Source organism: Chenopodium album, chromosome 22 (genome assembly GCF_948465745.1).
Source record: "Chenopodium album chromosome 22, dcCheAlbu1.1, whole genome shotgun sequence".
NCBI classification, from domain to species: Eukaryota; Viridiplantae; Streptophyta; class Magnoliopsida; order Caryophyllales; family Amaranthaceae; genus Chenopodium; species Chenopodium album.
Window position 1 is genome coordinate 33066029 of NC_137855.1, and position 22488 is coordinate 33088516.

The 22488-nt window shown below is 33.9% G+C and overlaps 3 protein-coding genes across 4 annotated transcripts; all 3 read left to right on the forward strand.

Annotated features, from left to right (window-relative positions):
- The first annotated feature begins 5560 nt into the window (after positions 1–5560).
- LOC145606020 (riboflavin synthase-like) lies at positions 5561–7094 on the forward strand. The gene is made up of 2 exons (XM_081662083.1): positions 5561–6055; positions 6719–7094. Exons 1-2 carry the CDS (start codon positions 5561–5563, stop codon positions 7037–7039), a joined length of 816 nt encoding a protein of 271 aa, XP_081518209.1. The 3' UTR covers positions 7040–7094.
- A 1048-nt stretch (positions 7095–8142) lies between these two features.
- On the forward strand, positions 8143–8490 carry LOC145604218 (uncharacterized). The gene has a single exon (XM_081660155.1). The coding sequence runs from the start codon at positions 8143–8145 to the stop codon at positions 8488–8490; it is 348 nt and encodes a 115-aa protein (XP_081516281.1).
- A 9090-nt stretch (positions 8491–17580) lies between these two features.
- LOC145604772 (transcription factor GTE4-like) lies at positions 17581–22033 on the forward strand. Of its 2 annotated transcripts, none has more exons than XM_081660723.1 (6): positions 17581–17811; positions 18026–20151; positions 20229–20274; positions 20366–20476; positions 20562–20634; positions 21598–22033. In XM_081660723.1, exons 2-5 carry the CDS (start codon positions 18199–18201, stop codon positions 20609–20611), a joined length of 2160 nt encoding a protein of 719 aa, XP_081516849.1. In that variant the 5' UTR covers positions 17581–17811; positions 18026–18198; the 3' UTR covers positions 20612–20634; positions 21598–22033. The 2 variants fall into 2 exon arrangements, with proteins under 2 accessions (XP_081516849.1, XP_081516850.1); XM_081660724.1 differs by having other exon boundaries at positions 18089–20151.
- Positions 22034–22488: the final 455 nt, after the last annotated feature.

Consider the following 22488-nt stretch of genomic DNA (forward strand, 5'->3'; position numbering starts at 1 on the left):
CTGTTTTACTGATCATTAATCCTCCTTTTATTTTCAACTTTTTTTTTTTAACTTATTTATGAGATATGAAATGATTGTTACAACTTGATAGAAATTGTATTGTTTTATCATGCTTCATGCATGCACCATGTAGTCATGTATCCCCTTCAATCTCTGTAATGATTTGAATGTATATGTTACTATGTTAGTAATGTTACCCTTTAAATTTGTCCATTATTTTTTATTAGCACAGTGTTTATGCAAATATATCAATCTTTTATTTTGGTGCAAAAATAGAACATTAGTTTTTTACTATATTTAAGTTATGTACTTGACAATTTCAATATATAGCTATAGATTGATAGCATGAGGCATGACTACTTTACAAGCAAGACAATACAATTAATTAAGTAGTGGGGTTAGTTTCGATAATGATTAAATGGGATTACCTGATGAAATGTGGGTTACACCAATAAAAAGATCACATGAGGTTACCTTGATAAATTAAATAAGTACTCATGTATTGGCTTCTACATAATACTTATAGCGACATGTATTAATATCAACTCAAAAGACATACAAAAATGATTCAATTCGCTCCAAATTAAACTAATTAATCTAATTTTGTTGAATATTTAATGCATACATAAATTTAATTATTCTAAATCAGTTGTCCAAATTATATAATTGGACGTGATATTCAATTATAGGTCTTGATTAAAACATGCAATATGGATGATCAAAACAAGTAGAATAGATCAAATAGATTAAATAAGCATGTATAAATATAGGAAGCAACTAGATAATTATTAAAGGAACAAATTAAATCATCCTAAACATGATACTCAATAATTTTTAATACAATCCTCGGCATGATACTAATAAGATTAATATAACTCCTAAAAATGATACACTAATAATTAAAAATAAAAATTCTAAATATGATGCTAGATGGAATAAAGATTGTAGAAGTAATAAAACTAAAATAATAATTAAATCTACTTACGTCAATTGTGGTCTTTTTCAACTATATCATGAAAAACCTGTTTGTAAACTTCAATGAAATAAAAATCAAAATAAATTAAATTAAATAAAATCAAATTGAGTTTGATTGAAACCCCCAGTGTTTATGATTAACATTTCACGTTGTGGACCGCCGATAGAGTTTCAAGTGAAATATCGATGTCTAGGAGTACTTGGAGGAGGAATTGTGAAAGAATATATAGTCAAACGGAAAATTAAGAAATAAGAGTATTATAGAGATAATGAGTAGAAATCGGTGTCCATAACCCTCGAAATAAAGGTTACGGTATTTGAGAGCTGAAGTCGTAAAAAAGGATAGATTTTAGGGGAAACCTAGAATGAAATAAAAAAGAATGGCGCAACGTGGACAGACTTGACGTGATGCGCCAGATTTGGCATGCCACATGGCAGAATGGCACCACGCAACGATGTTTGGCGCGTCACATCAATTTTTGCGCATATCGCTCATCCCTTTTCTCAAGTTGTACACGTGTCAGCTTCTCTTTCAATTTTTTCCTGCCTAACTTTATTTTTCTCTTTCATTTTTTTTTCTGAAAAGTTAAATATTAACGGCAAAGTAATTTTATATCGTACTTTGTCTTAAGGTACATATAGCTAAATTTAAGGGAAAAAAATATTAATCATGTATATATGTGATTACTCCATCTAATTACAAAGTCTATTAAATTTTGTTGTACACATGAATTACTTTAATTTTGCAGTTTGGTTTATGTTAATACAAAGATTTCACATACTCCTTCCGTTACGTATTACTTGCAACAAAAGGGAGGATTGCGGACTTCTAGGCAAGATATCTTGAGTGAGATTATCAAAAAATAAGAGGATGTACTTAGTATTAATCCAACCCAATAAAAAATTAAAGGGTTTTTCTAAGCTATACCCCTAAGGTAGTTAAGTTTCTAAGGTGTACACATGCTTTTTCAAGTTTCTAAGTCGTGCCCTTAAACTTCTTATCAATACTAAAATGTACCCTTATTAGTTGTTTAAAAGCTAATTAAGAGTGTGATTTCGTGGCTTCAGTTTTCGTTATTAGGGTTGTTGTGGTTACGATTCCTTTCTCGGATCATTTCCTTACCTTTTATCATCTTTTTATTAAGTTTATAGTTAACTTTAGGTGACGTGGAAGTCCCAACTGTAGGGCTGAGCAAAACTATCTGATAAACCGAAAATCCGATAATCCGATCCGCATCCGATCCGAAAATTTAGGGTAACCGATCCGAAATAATTTTCGGATCGGATATCCGATCCGTAAATTTCGGATATCGGATCGGATATCGGATATCGGAATTTCTGATTTCGGATATCCGAATATCCGAAAAAAAGTCGGATATCCGATATCCGATCCGAAATCCGAAATATACAACTGCTTTATTAATTACTTCGTAACACATACCTAATGCCCAACAGCCCAAAAGGCCCAATACCCACCCAAACCCTAAAATATAAACAAAACAATTCACTCTCACTCAGCCACTTTCTTTCACTCTTCCTTGTTCCTTCCCATATCTCTCTAACTCTCTCTCCTCATTTCAGAGCTCATACTCACGGGTAGTCCTTCTGTCAGATCTCCTCACGGCGGCTTCCCTCCTCACTGACAATCGTCTCTCTCCTCTCAGATCTCCTCACGGCAGCTTCCCTCTCTCCTCCTCATAGCAAATTACGAGCGGGGCTTCAATCAGTTTACATTTCTCGAACTTTTTGAGTAGTAGTTTTTTTTTTTTTTTTTTTTCCAATTAATCTACTTTAGAGATTTTAGTGTATCATTGTTAATTTATTATTGCTGGTAGTAATTTTGTTGTGTTTTGATTTTACTTAAAAGTTGGGATTGCTTTTTGGTTGAATTTGTAAATAATTTGATGAGCAGTTGGCCGTTCTAATCGGCTTAAGAACTGTCGTTTTAATCTTGGTTTGAATGTTTAATGATAATGTAACATTGACTTATTGTTAATTTATTTTTATTATTATTCCTACTGTATTTTCTTGGTCTCAACTCTCAATTAATCTTGTTCATTGTTATTACCTTTTAAAAAATGATTGGGTATTTGATATCCGAACTATCCGATCCGAAAACTTTCGGATATCCGGATCTCGGATATCCGAAAATTTCGGATCGGATACGGATATTGGATTTAGGAATTTTCGGATTCGGATATCTGATCCGAAATCCAATTTCGGATCGGATATCCGATCCGTGATCACCCTACTCCCAAGGAGGGGTACCATTCATTAATAGTAGTGAGTCGAGGGGCATAACTTAGAAATTTGAAATAGCATGAGTACACCTTAGAAACTCGACTACTTTAGGGGCATATCTTAGAAAAACCCAAAATTAAAAAATAATTTAACTAAAATAACACCACCACCCAGCACCACGATACCACCACCACCACCTAGCCGCACCACCACCCAACACCGTACCACCATGCAGCAACACCACAATCAAACCCACAATTGAACCACCCACCACACGAACCATTCACAATCAAACCCACAGCCAAACCACCAAGCTAAGCACCACCAACTAGCACCATGAAATTAAACATTGAGACCTGAACCACGGACCAACACCAACACCATCACCTATCACAAACCACCCAGCACCACACGAACCACCCAGTGAACCCATCAAGCACATGAACCGCCAGAAAAACTAAGCGAACTCACAATGAACCACGAACCCACAATCAACCCACAAAACCCATGAACCCACAACCAACCAACCACGAACCCACAAAAACCACGAACCCACGAACACACAACCAACCATGAACCGACGCACAAAAACCCAGCGAATCCACAAACAACGAACCCTAAAACCCTTCTCTATCAACAATTAAGTTGTCAAATTTAACCATCAAAATTCTAGATCTAGAGTTTTTATGGTTAAATTTGTCCATAAAACCTTAAAATTTGAGCTTCCATGGCAATGACGAAACAACAAGATTCGAAAGAAAGAGAAAACGGAGGCGGCGACAATCAAGGGGACGGTGGTTGTGATATCTGGCGAAGGTAGCAACCTCCATAGAAAGTTGCGGTCGAATTTCTGGGTAGATGAAGATAGAGTGGAGATCGGTGGTATTGGTGGTGGTGGTTGCCAATGAAGGTAATGATGAATATTGATGGAAGGGGAATGATTTTGGTGAAAATGGTTAAGTTAGTCAATGTTAGTGTTTAAGTTAATAAGATAACAGTAGTGTAATTAGGTGATTTTTTTTTAAAAAAAAAAAAGGAAATTTTGACTTTTGCTACCTCACAAACACCTCAATTTCAATTTTGCTACCTATCAAAACTTTTATTTTATTTTGCTACCTAACACTTGCCCTTTTTTAAATTTTGCTACCACTTAACGGAATCCGTTAAGGAATCCGTTAAGTGGGTCCATAACGACACGTGTCGTGTTATTATTGGCCCAAAAAAATAAAAATAAAATTAAAAAATATAAATTAAAAAAAAAGGAAAAACCTAAACTACCCAGCCACCACCCCCGCACCACCATCCCCTTCCCCCCAACTCACCGCACCCCTCCCCGAAACCACCAGCCGCGTCGCACCACCACCCCTACCCACCGAAACCCTTCCCCTCCCTTTCCCGCAACCGCCTCGCCCACAAAAACCACCAATATTATTTTTCGGGGAGGGGTGCGGTGAGTTGGGGGGAAGGGGGTGATGGCTGGGTAGTTTAGGTTTTTTCTTTTTATTTCTTTATTTATTTTTTATTTATTTTTTATATTTTTTTTAATTTTTTGGGCCAATAATAACACGACACGTGTCGTTATGGACCTACTTAACGGATTCCGTTCAGTGGTAGCAAAATTTTTAAAAAGGGCAAGTGTTAGGTAGCAAAATAAATTAAAAGTTTTGATAGGTAGCAAAATTGAAATTAAGGTGTTTGTGAGATAGCAAAAGTCAAAATTTCCTAAAAAAATAAGGGAAATTTTGTAAAATCACACAAAAAAATCTTACTATAAAAGGAAAAAAATTGTTGCGAGTAATATAACGTTCATTTTTAATATTTGTTACGAGTAATATGTAACGGAGGTAGTTTATATATTTTGAGTGATAATATGACTTTTTGAGTGATAATATGACTTGAAAATGTACACAATTATAAATTCTTTTTATTTTATCATCCGTACGTCGAATGTGAGCTATTCTAGTTAATAAAAAAAGTGATAACCATAATAATTGTGGGCCCTTGTGACAACTATGGGGTTTACTCTTTTAGGATTTTGATACTTAACTTATGTGAATTGGGCCCCTTCAGTCTTCACTAATGTTTTCTGTCAAAATCGCCCCATATATAGTTGGTGACGAAAGACTATACATCACAAAAGAGTGCCCGAACATGCGGAAATACGGACGACGCATGAAACATGCTTTTACGGTTGTTTATTGAGAGCGCGATAAATCATGCCACTCTTCTCACAAAGAAGATCGATTAACATAAAATTCAACTTTCTTAGTCTACAACAATACATTCCAACGTACTTCTCTAAACCAATCTAAGGTTAAAATTTGTAGCATTAACTTAACCAAATATGGCAATCACAACATCTCTTTCATTGTTATTATCTCCAAAACTCTCTCAACAACAACAAAACCACAACCCTTCAAATGGGCACATCAAATTCAACCCAAATCTCAAAACCTCAGTCTCTAAACTCTTTAACACCACCCAAAAATCTCAATTCTTACGATTTCGATACGTAAGGAATCAAATAAACTCCATGTTCACAGGCATTGTTGAAGAGCTTGGCCATGTTAAGCATATGGGTTATGATGAAGATGGTGGATTTCACCTTAAAGTTAAAGGAGACATTGTCCTACAAGATGTTAATCTTGGTGACAGTATTGCAGTTAATGGTACATGTCTAACTGTGACTGAATTTGATACTAATGCTTCAGAATTTACGCTTGGGTTAGCGCCTGAGACGCTTAGGAAGACGACGTTGATGGACCTCGAACCGGGGTCGATTGTTAATTTGGAACGAGCCCTTCTGCCTTCTACAAGGTTGGGTGGTCATTTTGTTCAGGTTAGTTTTTCTTCAATAAAAGCTTTTATTTTTATCCTTGCTGTCTAAGCAACTTCTTTCATTGTACAAATATCGCACTATATTGACTTTTATACTATTCACAAATTCTCTTTAATTATTTATTGATTTTATACGTGAAGGAAAAATAGTCACATGCGATTTCTGTCAAATTTGTCTCGATATTTTGCTTTTAAGATATCAAGTATTTATAATATTTACATATTGAGGATCAGATAGATTAAGCATATTATTTCGTAATAGTCAAAATTATATGTTGAGAAGCGCAAAACTCTTTATAATTTAGTATTATTTGATGAACGGAGGAATTATGATGAGGCAGGATTCTTTTTGGGATTTGAGGCTATTGCGTTTCCCAATAACCTCAATGAAATACGGTATAAAAGTTTAGAATTCAATAGGACTTAAGCTGAGTTCTCCCAATTTTGAATTGAAATATTTTGTTATTAAAACTCGAGTCATTTTCATACTACATAGCCTGTACGAAATAAGGGTTGTACGAAATAAGGGTTATGAATATATAATTCGAACTGGTACTTGCCTAGACAATATATGATTTGGTAAACATAATTGTGTGATTTGCTTCCAAATTTCAATTTATTAATAAATATATTGTATTAACTCCAATTTTTCAATTTAATTTAGGGGCATGTTGATGGGATAGGAGAAATTGTATCACTTGATCAAGAAGGTGATTCTTTATGGGTGAAGATAAAAACAAGTCCAGAGATACTTAGGTACATTGTACCAAAAGGGTTCATTGCAATCGATGGCACAAGTTTAACAGTGGTGGATGTGTTAGACAAAGAAGCATGCTTTAACATCATGTTAGTTGCCTACACTCAACAAAATGTGGTGATACCACTAAAAAAAGTTGGTCAAAAAGTTAATTTAGAAGTTGATATATTAGGAAAATATGTGGAAAGACTCCTAAACAGTGGATTTCTTGATCCTACAAAATCATAATATGATTATGATTATTAGCTTATTTATCATTGGCAAGATCATGTATGTAACGGGTGTATTGCATACAATTATACTTACTAAATGCTAAGTTTTGTATTTTGTTATTTTGTGATCAACTTGAATTATTGTAAGTTTCATTGTAAAATTAATGAGAAGAATTGTACGGGCATACTTGTTTATATCTCAGTGTTTATTATTAACAAAATATCGACCTTCTTATTTTCAATAATCAGCCCGTCTTGTGTATGGCTAGCCACACCGTGTGACCACTTATAAACTAACAAAGTAACCCATATAAAAATGACCAAGTAACCCCTGTAATACTAATTGAGTAACCCCTATAACACTAACTGAGTAACCCTATAGCACTGACGAAGTAACCCCTTTAACACTGATCAAGTAACCCCTATTACACTAATAAAGTAACCCCTGCCACACGGTGTGGCCAGCCACATATAAGACTTTGTGTTCAATAATTGATAATCAAAATTTTGTTTTGGCTAATGTAAAAGTCAAACAAAAATGCATTATTTCTAAATGGAGGTACATTTTTTTTTTATCAGTAAAGAGAAAGAGGCACATATTTTTTAATTAAACGATTTTTGTTGAAGTGAAATTATTTTTACTAAATGTTATTGTTTTATTGGTCTATAAACATTATTTAAGTTAGTATTAAAAGGTGTAAAAAGATTGAATGATGCAGCTATTGAGAAACCAAGGTTATGACATAGATATGAACTTCTACACGCTAGTCATTCACATTGATACTACATTGTATGTCACTAGTATTCTAGTAATGTACCACACATATATGGAAATTGACATGAAGTATGTATGTCCTACTGTCCTACATAGCCAACTAACACATTCACTCAATCACTCATAGTTTAATAGTTCTCCCTTATTCACAATTAGATTTTAACTAACTTAGTCATCGAAAGGGTTTACCTCGATCTATTATATTTTTACCCTCACCCTCGAGACTAAATAACTAAATATTTATTTTCCTTGTAGGTCACCAAACGTACATCGATCGATTTTTAACACTTCTACATTTACACTAGTCTCCACAATAATATATATTAGTACCTATATATCAAACAATGTCTCTAGCCTTAGTCTTCATATCAGCATATCGCCAACTTGCAACACTACGGCCAACACTCTATTACGCTGGAATATGGACAACAATGTTGATTTTAACGGTAGTGGTGGCATCATTCTCCCCGGAGCTAGCCTTCATGGCGGCAATAACGCGTTCCTCGCCCTACATGCCGTCGTGTGGCGGCGATGGATACGTGAGGATCCCACTAGACATGCCAGGTGAAAGAGTATGCTTGCCTGCCCACATGTTGAAGAGGTCTACGTTGGATGTTTTCATTCCCACTTTGTTCTCTGCTCTCATTGTGGCTTCTTCTGCTTTGCTTCTTAGATCTTTGGGCTTTTCCTAAAATTGTAATGAACTTTATTTTATTTTTTTTGGGTTGGTAAAAGGTTGTATTGTGTGAGTTGGGTGTTAGAAGAGTCATGTCATATGCAAGGAAGGACAACAATTACATTGTTCAATTAATATCAATATATACTTCCTCTAATTCTTTTTGATTGACAAGTTTTGAATTTGTGCACTATTTACATAACTTATTTTAACTTCTGTTTGTGAATTTAAAATTGGCAAAAGTTAATGAGCGCCCCCTGGGCGTTTGATAAGAGTATTAGAAGTGAAAATATTGAGTTTTTCCTTTAAGCAATAAGAATTAGTATAATGAGTTTTGATCAGTAAAATTGGTAACCCCTGTTGGAATAAAGAAAGGGAATTCAAGATGTTACTTCCCATTCTTAATTTCTTGAATAATTCTCACATATAACACCTCATTCAAGTGGAAGTTTAAGGTGATAAATCACCAACGTTATGTTCTTGTGTAACTCTTATAACCTTCCCCTTTTATGAGAATGTTAAAGGAGATTAATTACCACCATCAATTTGATTATTCATCTCCCTTGACGTTTGATGGGATTCTTCCTCTATGTTTTTCTATAAATAGAAGAACTCTTTATTGTGTTACATACACTTAAAAACAAATACATATCAAACACAAGCTAAACACATACTCTATATTGGGCATAAGTTACTTGGCTCCAACCTTCCACCCAAAAGTGCATTTGAGTAGAAGTGGTGTGTTAACCTTAGGGAACGTGCCGATGAATACAATTGAGCACCCCGGTTGCGTCGGAATTTCGTTTTCAAGTCAGTGAATTTGCTTCACGACACACCGTACTCTTCCTATTTTTGTGAGATCAATTTTTCGATCTTGCTTAATATTTTATACTATTTGTAATAGACTACTCCTTTATTTACAACAACCCCAAGAAGAAAAGCAGTGAAATCAGTCAAAATTATGTGAAGTAAATGGGGCCTAAATTGAATGTTATTGATTGAAAACATATTTTAGCCAATAATTTACAGATTTTTAAAGCGATTAAAACTTACTTTCACTAATTTAAACAAATTTGATTCGTAAATAACAGTTTAATGAAAAATTATTGATTTAAATTATCAAGCTAAGTTTAAGGTAAATCAACAAATTCTTGAATAAAACAATATATCTCACAAAATTGACAATAAATACAACAATTAAATTAAATTAAAAATAAACCTTAGATTGTGAAATTGATATGATGATCACAAAAAGAAACAACAACTTACAGCAGAAGCTGCTTCAATCAATGGGGGATACAAGTATTAGAAGGCGCCTCAAACGCTTCAATGGAGAACTGAAACAGAGAGAAGAGCAGGAGAGGAGAGGTAGGCTTCGTTTATCCTCCGTTTTTTTTTCCCGTCAAAAAAAATATTGACAATTAGGACAAGTCAATGGGTTGGAGCCCAATTAAAAGCTCTGACCCGCCCCAATTATAAATGGTTCAAATCGGTCTAGCGCATATTCTTAGTTGCACACTCATGCACCTAGAAATAGGTGTAACAACAGCATAATATGAAATTAGCTTTTCAGAAAGTGAACATAGGCATAAAAAAGTATGAATATTAGCTTTTCAGAAAGTGAACATAGGCATAAAAATGTGTGATTTTCGATTTCTTATATGGTGACTTTGTGATTAACTTCGATTGATTAGGTTATACTACCTCCTTCAACATTTAGTTGCAACTGGGGTATTATTTAATTTGAGAGACATAAAATATTCCAAAGCTGCAACTAAATGTTAACGGAGAATTTTCTTAATTCTAATGAATTGAATTTTATCTGATTTTCTGCATTTTTTTTATCAGTGAACATAATCATGCAAAATATGAACATATGCATAGGTTTTCTTAAATGTGAACATTAACTTTTCAAAAAGTTAACATAGGCATAAAAAATATGAAGTTATGCATTTCAGAAAGTAAACATAACATTTCAAAATATGAACGTAAGCCTTGGTTTTCTTAAAGTGAACATTTAAAAGGTGAACATATAATGTGAAAAAAAATATGAACATAGACATTTAAAAAAGACAACATATGCATAAGCATATTTAATTAATATTTCATTAACAACACTACATATTTACATTATGAATATTTGAAATTATATATGAACATATAAAATATTATTATGAATATAATGCATTTATTTATGAACATCAAAATTTGAAGTAATGTAAATAATATGATTATGAATCATATGCATTATAAGTATTAAATATTCATTTTTTATTATTAAATGTTCATTTTTTTTTCACGTTCATATTTTTTTACTAAATGTTCATTTTGTAGAGCGTAGTGTTGATTTTTTTTTACGTTGTTGCACCTATCTAAGGTGCACAAGGGTGCACCTTAGACTAATTGTCGGTCTAGTAAATAAATGAGGAGGATCTTTATAATAGACAAGCTAAGCGACACACGAAAATTCGTGTGTGAGTATATCAGGCTCGATTCTTTGTTTTTTCTTTTCAGATGAAAGGTTTTTTTTAATTTTTTTCATGTGGTAGTTTTTTTGTTTAGATGGTAGGTTTTAAATTGTAGTTTTTTTTTAATAAAAAAAAAGACAACATTGAGAGGAGTATATTGGGAAAGTGAAATTTATCACCCAAAACCCCTTTTCACTTAACTAGGGTATCCTACGCGCGCGATGCGCGCGGAGGGGCTAGCTCTTGCGGAGAATTTGTATTGACATCTATTTATCCCAATGGTTTAGGTGGTAGACCTGGTTATTTTAATACGTACACTATCTAGTTTATATGTATATGTGGTATATTTGTAGAATAGTATAAGAAAGCCACAAAAAATATTTTAAGACAATTATTTTTTAAAATCCTAAATGTTTGATAGTGTTATTTCAAAATTATTATTAAATAATATTTAATTGATTTGCATCCCTTCATATTTTAAGCGTCGAGTGTTAGTTTAGAACTCTTAGCTTAATTGATGTGCATGTTTCAATAATACTTAGGGTCTGTTCACATTTACTTAATTTCAGTTCAGTTCAGCTCCAATCAGTTTAGTTCAGTTCAGCTCCTAATTTCCTTCTCTCATAAAAAATTCATTTCAGCTCAATTCAGTTCAGTTTAGTTCAGCTCCAATCAGTTCAGTTCAGTTCAGCTCCAATCAGTTCAGTTCAGCTCAGTTTAGTAAATATGAACATGCCCTCAGTGTAATATTTTTAGCGTGTTTTTTTCAAATGGTTTTTGTGTGAGCTGTGAACCTGTGGTCATATGGACTATGGAGTAATAGTTGTAAAATGTTGCAGCTAAAAACTTAATAATATATAATTTTTCCTCTATCTTAAATTCTCTCAAAAATTAATACCAGCTATTTTTTTTCCTGTCATCGATTGATTTCCCTTGATTTTAGAAATTTTAAGTTCTTTATACCTCTTGATAACATCGTCTGCTCTAATATCACTGTACTATTTAATATGAATCTCATTCAAATTCTATTATGTTTTTTATATGTACAATTCAAAAGCTAATAAACCTTAACGATAGTTGTAATTAAAGTACAACAAGATATTAAATAAGAAGAGCAATTACAAATGAGTAAAAATATACAGTATCTTGGTTATAAACCGTCTCTTTGTATATACAATTTTTTTTTCTTTTTGAATAATAATAATATCATATGAAGTGTAAAACATTAGAATTTTTTTATTAAAAAAAAAAACATTACATGTTTTTTGTTTAAAAAAAACTGAATTAATTGATGATATATGAATAAAGAAAAAAGGCATTAAATATATTAATGATAGTAAACATATTAATAAGAGTATAAAAGTAAATACACATTTTGCACATAATTTGATACACATTTTTGAGGGTATAATTGGTAGCACACTATTCCTAAGAGTTATTTTCTACTTTTTATAAGGTAGGGATATAATAGATAGATAGATTGATAGATAATACTTGAATTTAAAAGTTAAATGCAAATATAGAATTTTTATTAAAATTATTACTCCCTCTATTCCTTTTTTAAAGTATCTTTTCTTAGGGCTTGTTCTCATAAGTTGAAATTCAGTTCAATTCAGTTCAGTTCAGTTCAGTTCAATTCAGCTCCTAATTTCCTTCTCTTATAAAATATTCATTTCAATTCAATTCAGTTCAGCTGAGTTCAGTCAATGAGAACAGACCCTCATTTTTCACGGGAATTATGGTAATTGTATATTCATTAAACCATGTGATTGAAAGTTTAAATTACATTAAATGCATTAAATAATTAGTGAGAAAAAGAAAAAAGAGAATACATCAATGCATGGAAGAAAAAAAAAAAAGGACCAATTTGATGCTATTATTTACAATGCATTAAATGCAAAAAATATTTGGCATAAAAAATCAGTAAAATTTGAGGATATTTTGGGATTAAATTAGGAAAATAAGGTTAATGGTAAAGAAAAAACACTTACTAAAAAAGAAAAGATTCTAAAAATTTGACTTTAATTTTGATTTGCCAACAAAAGAATAAGGTACTTTAATAAAGGGACGGAGGGAGTATGAAATAAATAGGAAATTAAGAGAAGAAGATAAGAGTTATATTAGATGTATAGAATTACTACTTGTGAGCTATTACTCTTATGTGATTTTTTGTATACACCATACAAATGAATTTGCATGGGCTATTTATAGTAAGGTAATTTACTATTACATTGTAGGCTACTAAATTAGGCCATGTTCTTTAGAGCTACTCTGCTCTGTTTTGCTGAAAACTGCGTGCTCTGCTCTGTTTTGCTGAAAACTGCTCTACTCTGCTCCGCAATGTTTGGAAGCCTAGCCCTGCTCTACTCTGCTCTGCTGAAATCTGTTTTGCTCTGCTTTGTCCTATTTCGCTCTACCCGCAAGCTCAAAAGAACTGGGCCTTAGGCGATGGTAAGGAGGTTGGCTAAGCCTTAATTACAAAGAAGAAAATGTATGGGCATTCACATTACATGTCCATATTAACTGAATTTTTAACGCTCCCCCTTAAATGTCCATTCAATAATGGGGTATTAGTTGTCTCATTAAAACCTTGCTAGGTGAAATCCATTGGGATAAAAACCATAGCTAAGGGAAAAGAGTACAACAATATTTTGTTATATGCATTGGTGTACTGCCTCATTAACAAATTTGTCAAAAAAAACCCAACAGATAAAAAAAAATCTAATCGAAGGAAAAAAGAGTGTAGTGCATATAATTGCGGTCGGAGCCCCTGGATACGGGATCCTTATAGTAGGCTGTCAGGCTGGGCCAACATCCAGCAGAGAGAGGGCAATATTTTTCATCGAACACATATAATACTCCCCCTGATTTTAACATAGCTTACGAAGACGGTGCATCTCAATCTTGTGGACTAATTGCTCAAATCTCTTCAAAGGAAAGGACTTTATAAACAAGTCTGCAAGATTTTCACATGATTGAATTTGTTAGACATTTATCTTCCCTTCCTCCTACAAATCGTGTGTAAAGAACAATTTTTGGATAAGTGTATAGTCATATCTCCTTTGATGTATCCTTCGATTACTTGTGAGATGCATACAGTATTTTCTTCGTAAATAATGATTGGATTTTCAGTTACTCCTTTCATCCCACATTCTTCTTGGATATTGTATACACCTAAAAATGTCTCCCCAAAACCAAATCCGATGATGAACAACCTTTCACCACTATTATTGATCGGGTTCAGTATTTAATCTTTGAAGTGCTTAAATCCATATTTTCATTCAATATACCAACCCAATTCTTAGCCCATTTCCCCTAGCCATTACTTATTTTCTTCTTTTCTTGTACACACCACAAAGCCGAGTTGAACTGATTTCGTGGCCCTATAATTTTGATCCAATTATTATTTTGAACGATAGCCTTTCAAGAAACTTTCCAACGATATATCATAAACCTAATTCTGATTTAAAACGAAGAAGATATGAGCAAAACAGTAAACTCGGCCTAAAACCGACACCTTTTCACAGTTTCACTAAAACGAACATATCTTATAATCTATAAAAAGATTTTGACCTGATTCTAATTGGGTTGGAAAGTAGACTTGATACGTTTTCTAACGATATATTATATGCTTTATTCCAAGTTACAGATCAAAACTTATCATAATTTTGAAAACGCATAAAAATTGGATTTACCGCGTCACGGCATAAATGCCACGCCACGGTGTTTGTTGACGTGTCACAGCACTGTGTACCATGTCACGGTATTTTGCACCGTGACATGGTGATTTTTCAGGGTTTTTTCTTTGCAGCACTTCACTTCTAGGGTTCTGTGCTTCACCCTACTCTTTTTCTCTATAAATACGAACTTGATTTCCTCAGTTTCGAGGGACCAAATTAAAATCATTCTCTTTCTCCCTACACCAAAAATATTTTTCTTTTCCCTCTTTAGCCTAATTACTAGCCTACTTATTCTTCTATGTACTTCCTTTAAGCACTCCAAGGAGTCCATACTTGACCCGAGGTTCCGTCCTTAAACCAAGACGTGAAAGGTATATTTAACTAAGGGTTTGGACCAAATCAACTCTACTTTTAATTTAATTTAATTTATATTTTTATTGAATTTACTAACAGTTTATTCATGATGTAGCAATTCAAGGAAACGCAGAAAGTGTGTAATTAATTCACTTAATTACTCTTATTATTATTATTTTTATTGTTAGTATCATGACTAGGATTATTGTCATTTGATTTGACTAACGTTATCATGTTAAATTGCTTCCAATATTGATGTTTATTCTATTGTTATTATGATCACCATATTTCATGTTAAAGGGAATACATAATTGAATATTACACTTAATAAGATAATTTGGACAACCGGTTTAGGTTTCTTTTTAATCTTGTTGTTTAATCAAGTAATCACAATATTTTAGAATTATGTGTGCATTAATATTCAACCAATTTAGCCTAATAATAGTTTGGAGAGAATTGAATATTTTGTTTGTATGCCTTTGAGATCACAATAAGAATCGGGTAGAGCCGTAGAGGCCAATACGGGCGAATGTGACTCCATGACTCACTTTGTACCATCATCCCCAATCCTCTTTTCGTGGTTCCGAACCATATGGAGTTAGTAGTCTCATGGATTATGAATGGGGTGTAACCTTCACGAGTCAATCGTTGTTGCCTTTCGTTGTCCCTTAATCGTGGTTGCCTTTTATGATCCGTGAACGGTTTACAAATTCCTTAAAAACATGTTGGCGGCTCCCTACTTTCCTTGACCCTAATCGTTGTGCCTAATCGCATATGTAAACTCCCACTTCCTAAGAGTGCCAAGATTCACCCTATGCTTAATGTAGGTGCGCTTCAAACGACGCCTACATATATTGCTGATCATTGATCTTAGCCATACACATTCACGTCCTGCTTCATAAAGGGTGATCAACTCGACATGATTTGATGATGTTGCGATCAAAGTTTGTCATTAAAGCTATATCATTAAAGTTTTATACTTAAAGTTGTATCATTAAACTCAGCATGATTTGGAATAAAACTAGTGTGTGGCTCGGGCGATGCCTCGGATTGCTAGTTTGTACTTGTTGGTTTTGAGTTTAAGTCTTGCTATAAATATTTTTTAGTTGTCTAACTCAATCATTACATAACGGAAACAAATGGTATAATAAAACACCAATTAACTTATCTAAGTTAACTATAATTTTGTTGGATAAAAAAAAGCACAATTAATAAATGGCTAAGATGGTAAGACTTGTAACTTAAAACTTGTTGGTCTTGAGTTCAAGTCTTGTTATAAGCAATTTTAGATGCAAACCTAATACATATTATGAAGGTGACATGTGGCACATATTGCTGATATGTCGAACTTTAAAAAGGTGACACGTGGAGCATATTCTGTTTTAGGAACGTTTGTTAATATATAAAATATAATAATAAATATATAATAAAGTATGGATATAGATTGTATCATCAAAGTTTTATACTTCCGGGGTTGAATATATATCTCATACCGCCTATCTAAATAAGATATTAAATTTGTAATCTGATCATGATCATAAATGTCTCAATTCATCTTCATTCATTTTCGCTAGCTCCCAAAAAAGGATAAAATTAAATTTTTAGATTAAAGTTTTAAAAGCTCAAAATTTTGAAATCTTTTATACTCTTACTACTATTTAAAAATCACATACATTTTAGATAGTAGTAAAACTATTTCACTAGTTCTTGAAAGTGCAATATCTTAAGATTTTTATTACTCTAAACCTTATTTTAAAATCTCCTCTTTCATAAGGTTTTGACTATTTCTCATTAAAAAGAAAATATACATATATCAAGAATCAAAAGCTTGAAATCATTAGTACTCTTTACACTATTTTAAAATCTTCGTTCTTTTTAGACAATGATACAATTATTTCACTAGTTCCCAAAAGAGAAAAAATATAAGTTAAATGCTTGAAATCTTTAAAACACTTTACTATAGAATTTCATTTTCAGACACTGATTCAACTATTTCACTAGTTATCTTTGCAGTAATTATAGATTTTATTTTCAAACAAATGTACAACTACTTAGTGGTTTCTGAAAGAGAAATAATTTAAAGCTTAAATATTTGGTAATCTTAAACCGCTTTAGAATCTCATTTTTCAGACAGCGGTGCAACTATTTCACTGTAACACGAAAAAAGGGAAAAAATCAAAATCAAAAGCATAAACTAGTTGGTTCTCTTACCACTATTACTGTATCTAATTTTCAGACAACAGTATTCCAATTCAATGGTTTACAAAAGAGACACAATCAAAAGGTTGAGCTCTTCTAAACTCTTAACCATTTCAGAATATCACTTAGCTTTCAGACAGCGATACAGCTATTTCACAGATTCTCAAAAGGCAAAAGCAATAATGAAAACTTCAAAAGCTTGAAATCTTTTAAACTCCTCTCTTATATCACTAGTTTAGAATCTTTTGTACAACTCTAAAATCTTTTAAGTTAGTGTTACCAACTTACTATGACTAAATTGACTATGAGTAGGTGACCTTCAAACTCAAAACCTTAATCAACAAGAACACAAGAAATCCTTGTCGGCGCGTGGGAGAAAAAAAACTACAATAAGAGAGAGAAAATTATAAATACACACTTGAAAATTTTTAAGACAAAGAAATTAATTCAATTTCTGTGTTTTCGAAGGGCCTTCTTTGCAAATATTCTCGCAATTTCGCAAACCCTAATTTTTTTCTTTCTCTCTCCTCGACGGCCTCCTTCTTCTCTCAAAAAAAAAAAAAAAAAAAAATCCCCAAATTCACAAACACCCCTTTGTTCAATTGCTTGGTGAATCTTCATCAATCAAAGATTAAGGTTTGTAAATTAATTTCATTTTGATGTACTTTTTCTTATAAAGTTTTGATTTTTATTTTTTTTTTTTAATTGGGAGATAAAAAAAATCAGAAAGATCCGTTTTTTATTTTGTTTTATGCTTTTTTTAATTTAATTCTGCATCTGGGTATTATTGAATTTAGGGTTTATGGTGAGATCTGGTGTAAAGTTCTTATCTTTTGTATGAATTTTTTAGGGTTAAGGGTTTTCTTGAAATCCTATCCAATTTCAAATCCAAAACCCTAAATTTTTTTTTCAGACCCTTAAAGTTGGAATCTTGTTCGAAGGGATTGAAGAATTTAGGGTTTTTGAGAGGTGTTAAAAGTTTTTAGGGGTTTTGGAAAAATTAAGGAAGCAAACCGTACATGTATGGCTTCGGAGACTTTAGGAGCTGATGAGCTTCCTAGGGAAAGACATCGTTGGAGTGAGAATTATAAGGTTTATACTCGAAAGTATAAAAATAACATCAAGAAAAACAATGATGTTGTCAAAAATCTTGATGATTCCACCACCACCACCACAACTTCTGCCGCTGCTGCTGCTGTCGAAAGCCGGGAAAATGAAAACACCGTCACTGCCACCAACAACATCGATAACGAGGCGTTGAATGATAATAACGTCGAAAATGATCGTGTTGACAACGGTAATGGTAATGGTGTTGCGGCTATTAACAACAGTAGCTGCAGCAACAGCAGTCAGAATGTAGACAACAATGGTAAAGAGGGTAATAATGAGAAGAATGTTGATGATGGTCAGGAAAATGTGTCCTTGCCGCCTGAATTGCCGGCTGAGGGAGCAAATTCCTCACAACCCCAGCAGAATTCACCGCGGTTGGGGACTTTGTCGGGGGATTCATCGAGTCTTAATCGAGATGAGGCAGCACCTGTTCCGAATGGGCATGATGGGAATTTGGAAAATGGGGTGGTGCTGAGACCGTTGGTTACTCAAGTAGATGATAGGTTGAGTATTAGTGTTTCGGCTGCTAGGTCGAAAGAGGAGGTTAAAGGGTTGAAAAGGAAGTTAGTGGATGAGCTTGATCAAGTTAGGAAAATGGCAAAGAAACTTGAGGACAAGGAGAATCAGCTTAGTACGTATTCGAGTATGGTTGTTGAAACAACACCTCCTGTTGTTGGGCGCTTGCATTTTCCGGTTAATGGTGGAGTCGAAAAGGGGGTGGGTGGTAGTATAAGAATACATTCAGAAGCGGGTTCTGCTGGTTACAGTGATTCGAGGTCATTCAGGCAACTGTCAGTTTCTGTGATGGATAACAATCACCATGGAGTTGGAGGTGAGATTGTTGAGAAAGAAAAGAGGACTCCCAAGGCGAATCAATACTATCGAAATTCAGAGTTCCTTCTGGGTAAAGATAGGCTCCCACCTGCTGAGAGTAATCGGAAGGCAAAATCAAGTGGTGGTAAGAAGCATGGGGGAGGAGAAATGGATTTTGCTTACAGAATTGATAAGAAAATTTTTAGCAAATGTAGCAGCTTGCTACAGAAGATAATGAACCACAAGCATGGGTGGGTGTTTAATCAACCTGTGGATGTGAAGAGGCTTGGTCTTCGTGATTATTTCGATATTATAAAGCATCCAATGGATTTGGGTACAGTAAAGGGTAGGTTGACCAAGAATTGGTACAAAACTCCGAGGGAGTTTGCCGAGGATGTAAGACTTACTTTTCATAATGCTCTAACCTATAATCCTCCTGGCCAGGATGTTCATATCATGGCTAGAGAGTTGCTAAATATTTTTGAAGATAAGTGGCCTGCTATTGAGAGTGAATATGATCGCAAGTTGAGGTACGAAATGATTCGCGATTTGCCAACCCCGACATCAAGGAAGACATATGCTCCTGCTCATGTCTCAGTGCCTATGTCCTTCGCTCCACCTCCGCTTCTTCACCCCCCTCCAACCATTCAAGAGATAAGAAATTTGGAGAGGTCGCAATCTATGCCTGTTAGACCGGAGTCTAGGCCAAGGCCTGCATATTCGGCAGGAAGGAAGCCCGCTCCTAAGAAGCCTAAAGCGAAGGATCCCCACAAAAGGGACATGACTTTTGACGAAAAGCAAAAGCTTAGCACTCATCTTCAGAGCTTGCCTTCAGAAAAGCTTGATGCTATAGTGCAGATCATTAAGAAGAGGAATTCAGCTCTATCACAACATGATGATGAGATTGAAGTGGATATTGATAGTGTTGATGCGGAGACACTTTGGGAGCTGGATAGATTTGTGACTAATTACAAGAAGAGCCTAAGCAAGCATAAGAGGAGAGCTGAACTTGCTCAGGCTAGAGCAGCAGCAGCGCAAGCTGTTCAAGAAACAGTGAGTTTTTCTATCCTCTACTTGCAGTCTTAGATCGATAATTGTATGCTAAATGATTGTATGTTCGTTTGTTTCAGGTTCAAGTTCCTGCAACTGTTGAAGTGCCTAGAGAAACCACAGCAGGTGACTAGTTAAACGATTTGAATCAGTATGTTTCACTAATTTGGTTAGTATTTAATCATATGAATAATTGGTTTAAATGAATGTCTCCTAGATATAGGAAATGTTGCCGCTTCTCCTCCTGCTCAGCAAGAGAGACGCAGTGATAATGAAAGTGGTTCGAGTAGCTCAAGCAGTTCTGGTAGTGATTCGGGATCTTCAAGTGGTAAACTTCTAGTGCCAAACCACCCTCCTTTCTTATCAAACAAAAATAAAGAACATTCAATCTTACCCTGATTATTTTCTTGCAGATTCAGATAGCGATAGCTCTTCTAGCTCTGATTCAGATGGAGGCCATTAACATAGGATCTAATGTTTGTTAAGGTGGGTAGCAACTACTTTTCAAGTTTTCAGTAATTTCCTCTTCATATCTCTATACAATTCGAGTTTTTAGCATTTAAGAAGCTAATTTTGGTTTGCTAGCTCGTACTATGTAGATTTTACTTGCTTATTATGGTAGCTTGATAACCAATTCTACATGCCAAATATGTTAAAGACCTACGACCCCAAGTAAAATTCTACTGGCCTCGCCCTTTTGTATAGGGAATGATTTGTAGCGGCTCACCCTACTTTGCATTCATCTTTTTATTGACAATTACCTCTGGTGTCTCTGTTGTAACTTATATCTATTGTATAACCTATGTTTTAACATCTGGCATAAATCCGTGTAATTAAGTTGTGCCCCCGGCACAAGGTTCAATCTGGACCCTGTTAATATGAAAGCTGTCCTAGCTCAAGGCACTGAGTTAATTGGAGATGATTGCCTGTAAGGTGCCTTGGGGCACTTCAACCTAAGTTGTTATCTTTGGAGTATTTGTTAATTAATGTTTTTCCATAATAATACGAATCCTTTTGACTTGATATGATATTGCAATGCGTAATATGCTCCATGCTATAATTTGAAGCTTTGTAATTATAAAAAAAGGTGTCACTGTGCTTTTACTTATGCTTTTTATAGCACTGCATGCACATTCGATTTGTTAAATTAAATCCTACTGAATAGACTGATGTCAGTGTTGGAAATGTTATGCTTATGTAGTTTTGAATTATTTGACATTTAGAGAGACGAAGTAAAAACATAACGCATGTAGAATCATGTTGGCATCATGTTAAGGTGCTTGGCTTTTGGCTCATTTTATTTGTTTTGTTGTGGTATTTCCCATTGTTGGTCTGAATCCTAGTGAAAAGTTGTCTAGCATGTTTTTCTTAGTTTTTTATATAATAATTATTAACAGTGATGCTGCTCGTATGTGATTCTTATATGAACTTTCTTTTGTTACTTGACAGTGTTAGGTAGTTAGATGCAAATGGTGCATGCTGCAGTTGATGGATTGCCGAATTGCCTTTGTGTTATGAAGCCTTCCTTTGGAAGTTGCTGCCCATCCTGGGGGATTTCAGCTCAGCCCTCATAAATAGAACTTTTTTTTTATTTGGTGGCTCTATAATACCTGTATCATAATCTATACATTGGCAGTTTGAAGATGCTGGTGTAGCAATTGTATATTTTTCCTTAGATTTTGCTACTCACATTTCTGCCTAAGTATGTGATAGGCAAGCCATATGACTGTACTTGATTGTCACTGGCGTACATATAGGGTGGTCAGTTAAGGATTTGCTGTAGGCGTGTAGGAGGTTAGGCTTGGAGTTGAATTTCTATCTTTGAATTAGCTCTAGCTGTTGTACAGTTTAATTTTGTTGTACGAGGATAGATGGAATTCTTTCAGTGCCTAGATTGTTCGTCGATTATGCTCATTCTCAGTTTAAAGATCCATCCATCATGTTTAGCCAAATTGGGGGTGTTATTAGAAGCCATCCATTCGCCTTTTCAATTCGTGAAGGAGTGAAACACTTTTCGTTTTGGGTTTGTGGAAATAATTGAAACAAATTTCATTTGGTTTGTGGCCTTCTGTTCCTTCTGGACTCACTGTTAAACTGTTTGGTAGTTGATATAAAAATTTCACCCATACAAAATAATGATGTTTTCATTCTGTTTTAATCACAATTCTGGAAATTTTACAATGGTCTTACCCATACGTATGTTTTTTTTATAAATTGTATAATTAGAAAAAACAGTCCAACTGAATTTTGTTAAATTTCAACCGAACGTGTACATTTAATTATTAATTGCTCATTTTTTACTAAAATATGCATTGATAAGCATGAAAGATTTCACAGGTC

Excerpts from the sequence above, each read along its gene's own strand:
- LOC145606020 (XM_081662083.1), top strand. The coding sequence starts at position 5,561 with ATGGCAATCACAACATCTCTTTCATTGTTATTATCTCCAAAACTCTCT. Across the intron at positions 6,056-6,718 it reads TGGGTGGTCATTTTGTTCAG|GGGCATGTTGATGGGATAGG; the intron begins GTTAGTTTTTCT and ends AATTTAATTTAG.
- LOC145604218 (XM_081660155.1), top strand. The coding sequence starts at position 8,143 with ATGTCTCTAGCCTTAGTCTTCATATCAGCATATCGCCAACTTGCAACA.
- LOC145604772 (XM_081660723.1), top strand. The coding sequence starts at position 18,199 with ATGGCTTCGGAGACTTTAGGAGCTGATGAGCTTCCTAGGGAAAGACAT. Across the intron at positions 20,152-20,228 it reads CGCAAGCTGTTCAAGAAACA|GTTCAAGTTCCTGCAACTGT; the intron begins GTGAGTTTTTCT and ends CGTTTGTTTCAG. Across the intron at positions 20,477-20,561 it reads TGATTCGGGATCTTCAAGTG|ATTCAGATAGCGATAGCTCT; the intron begins GTAAACTTCTAG and ends ATTTTCTTGCAG.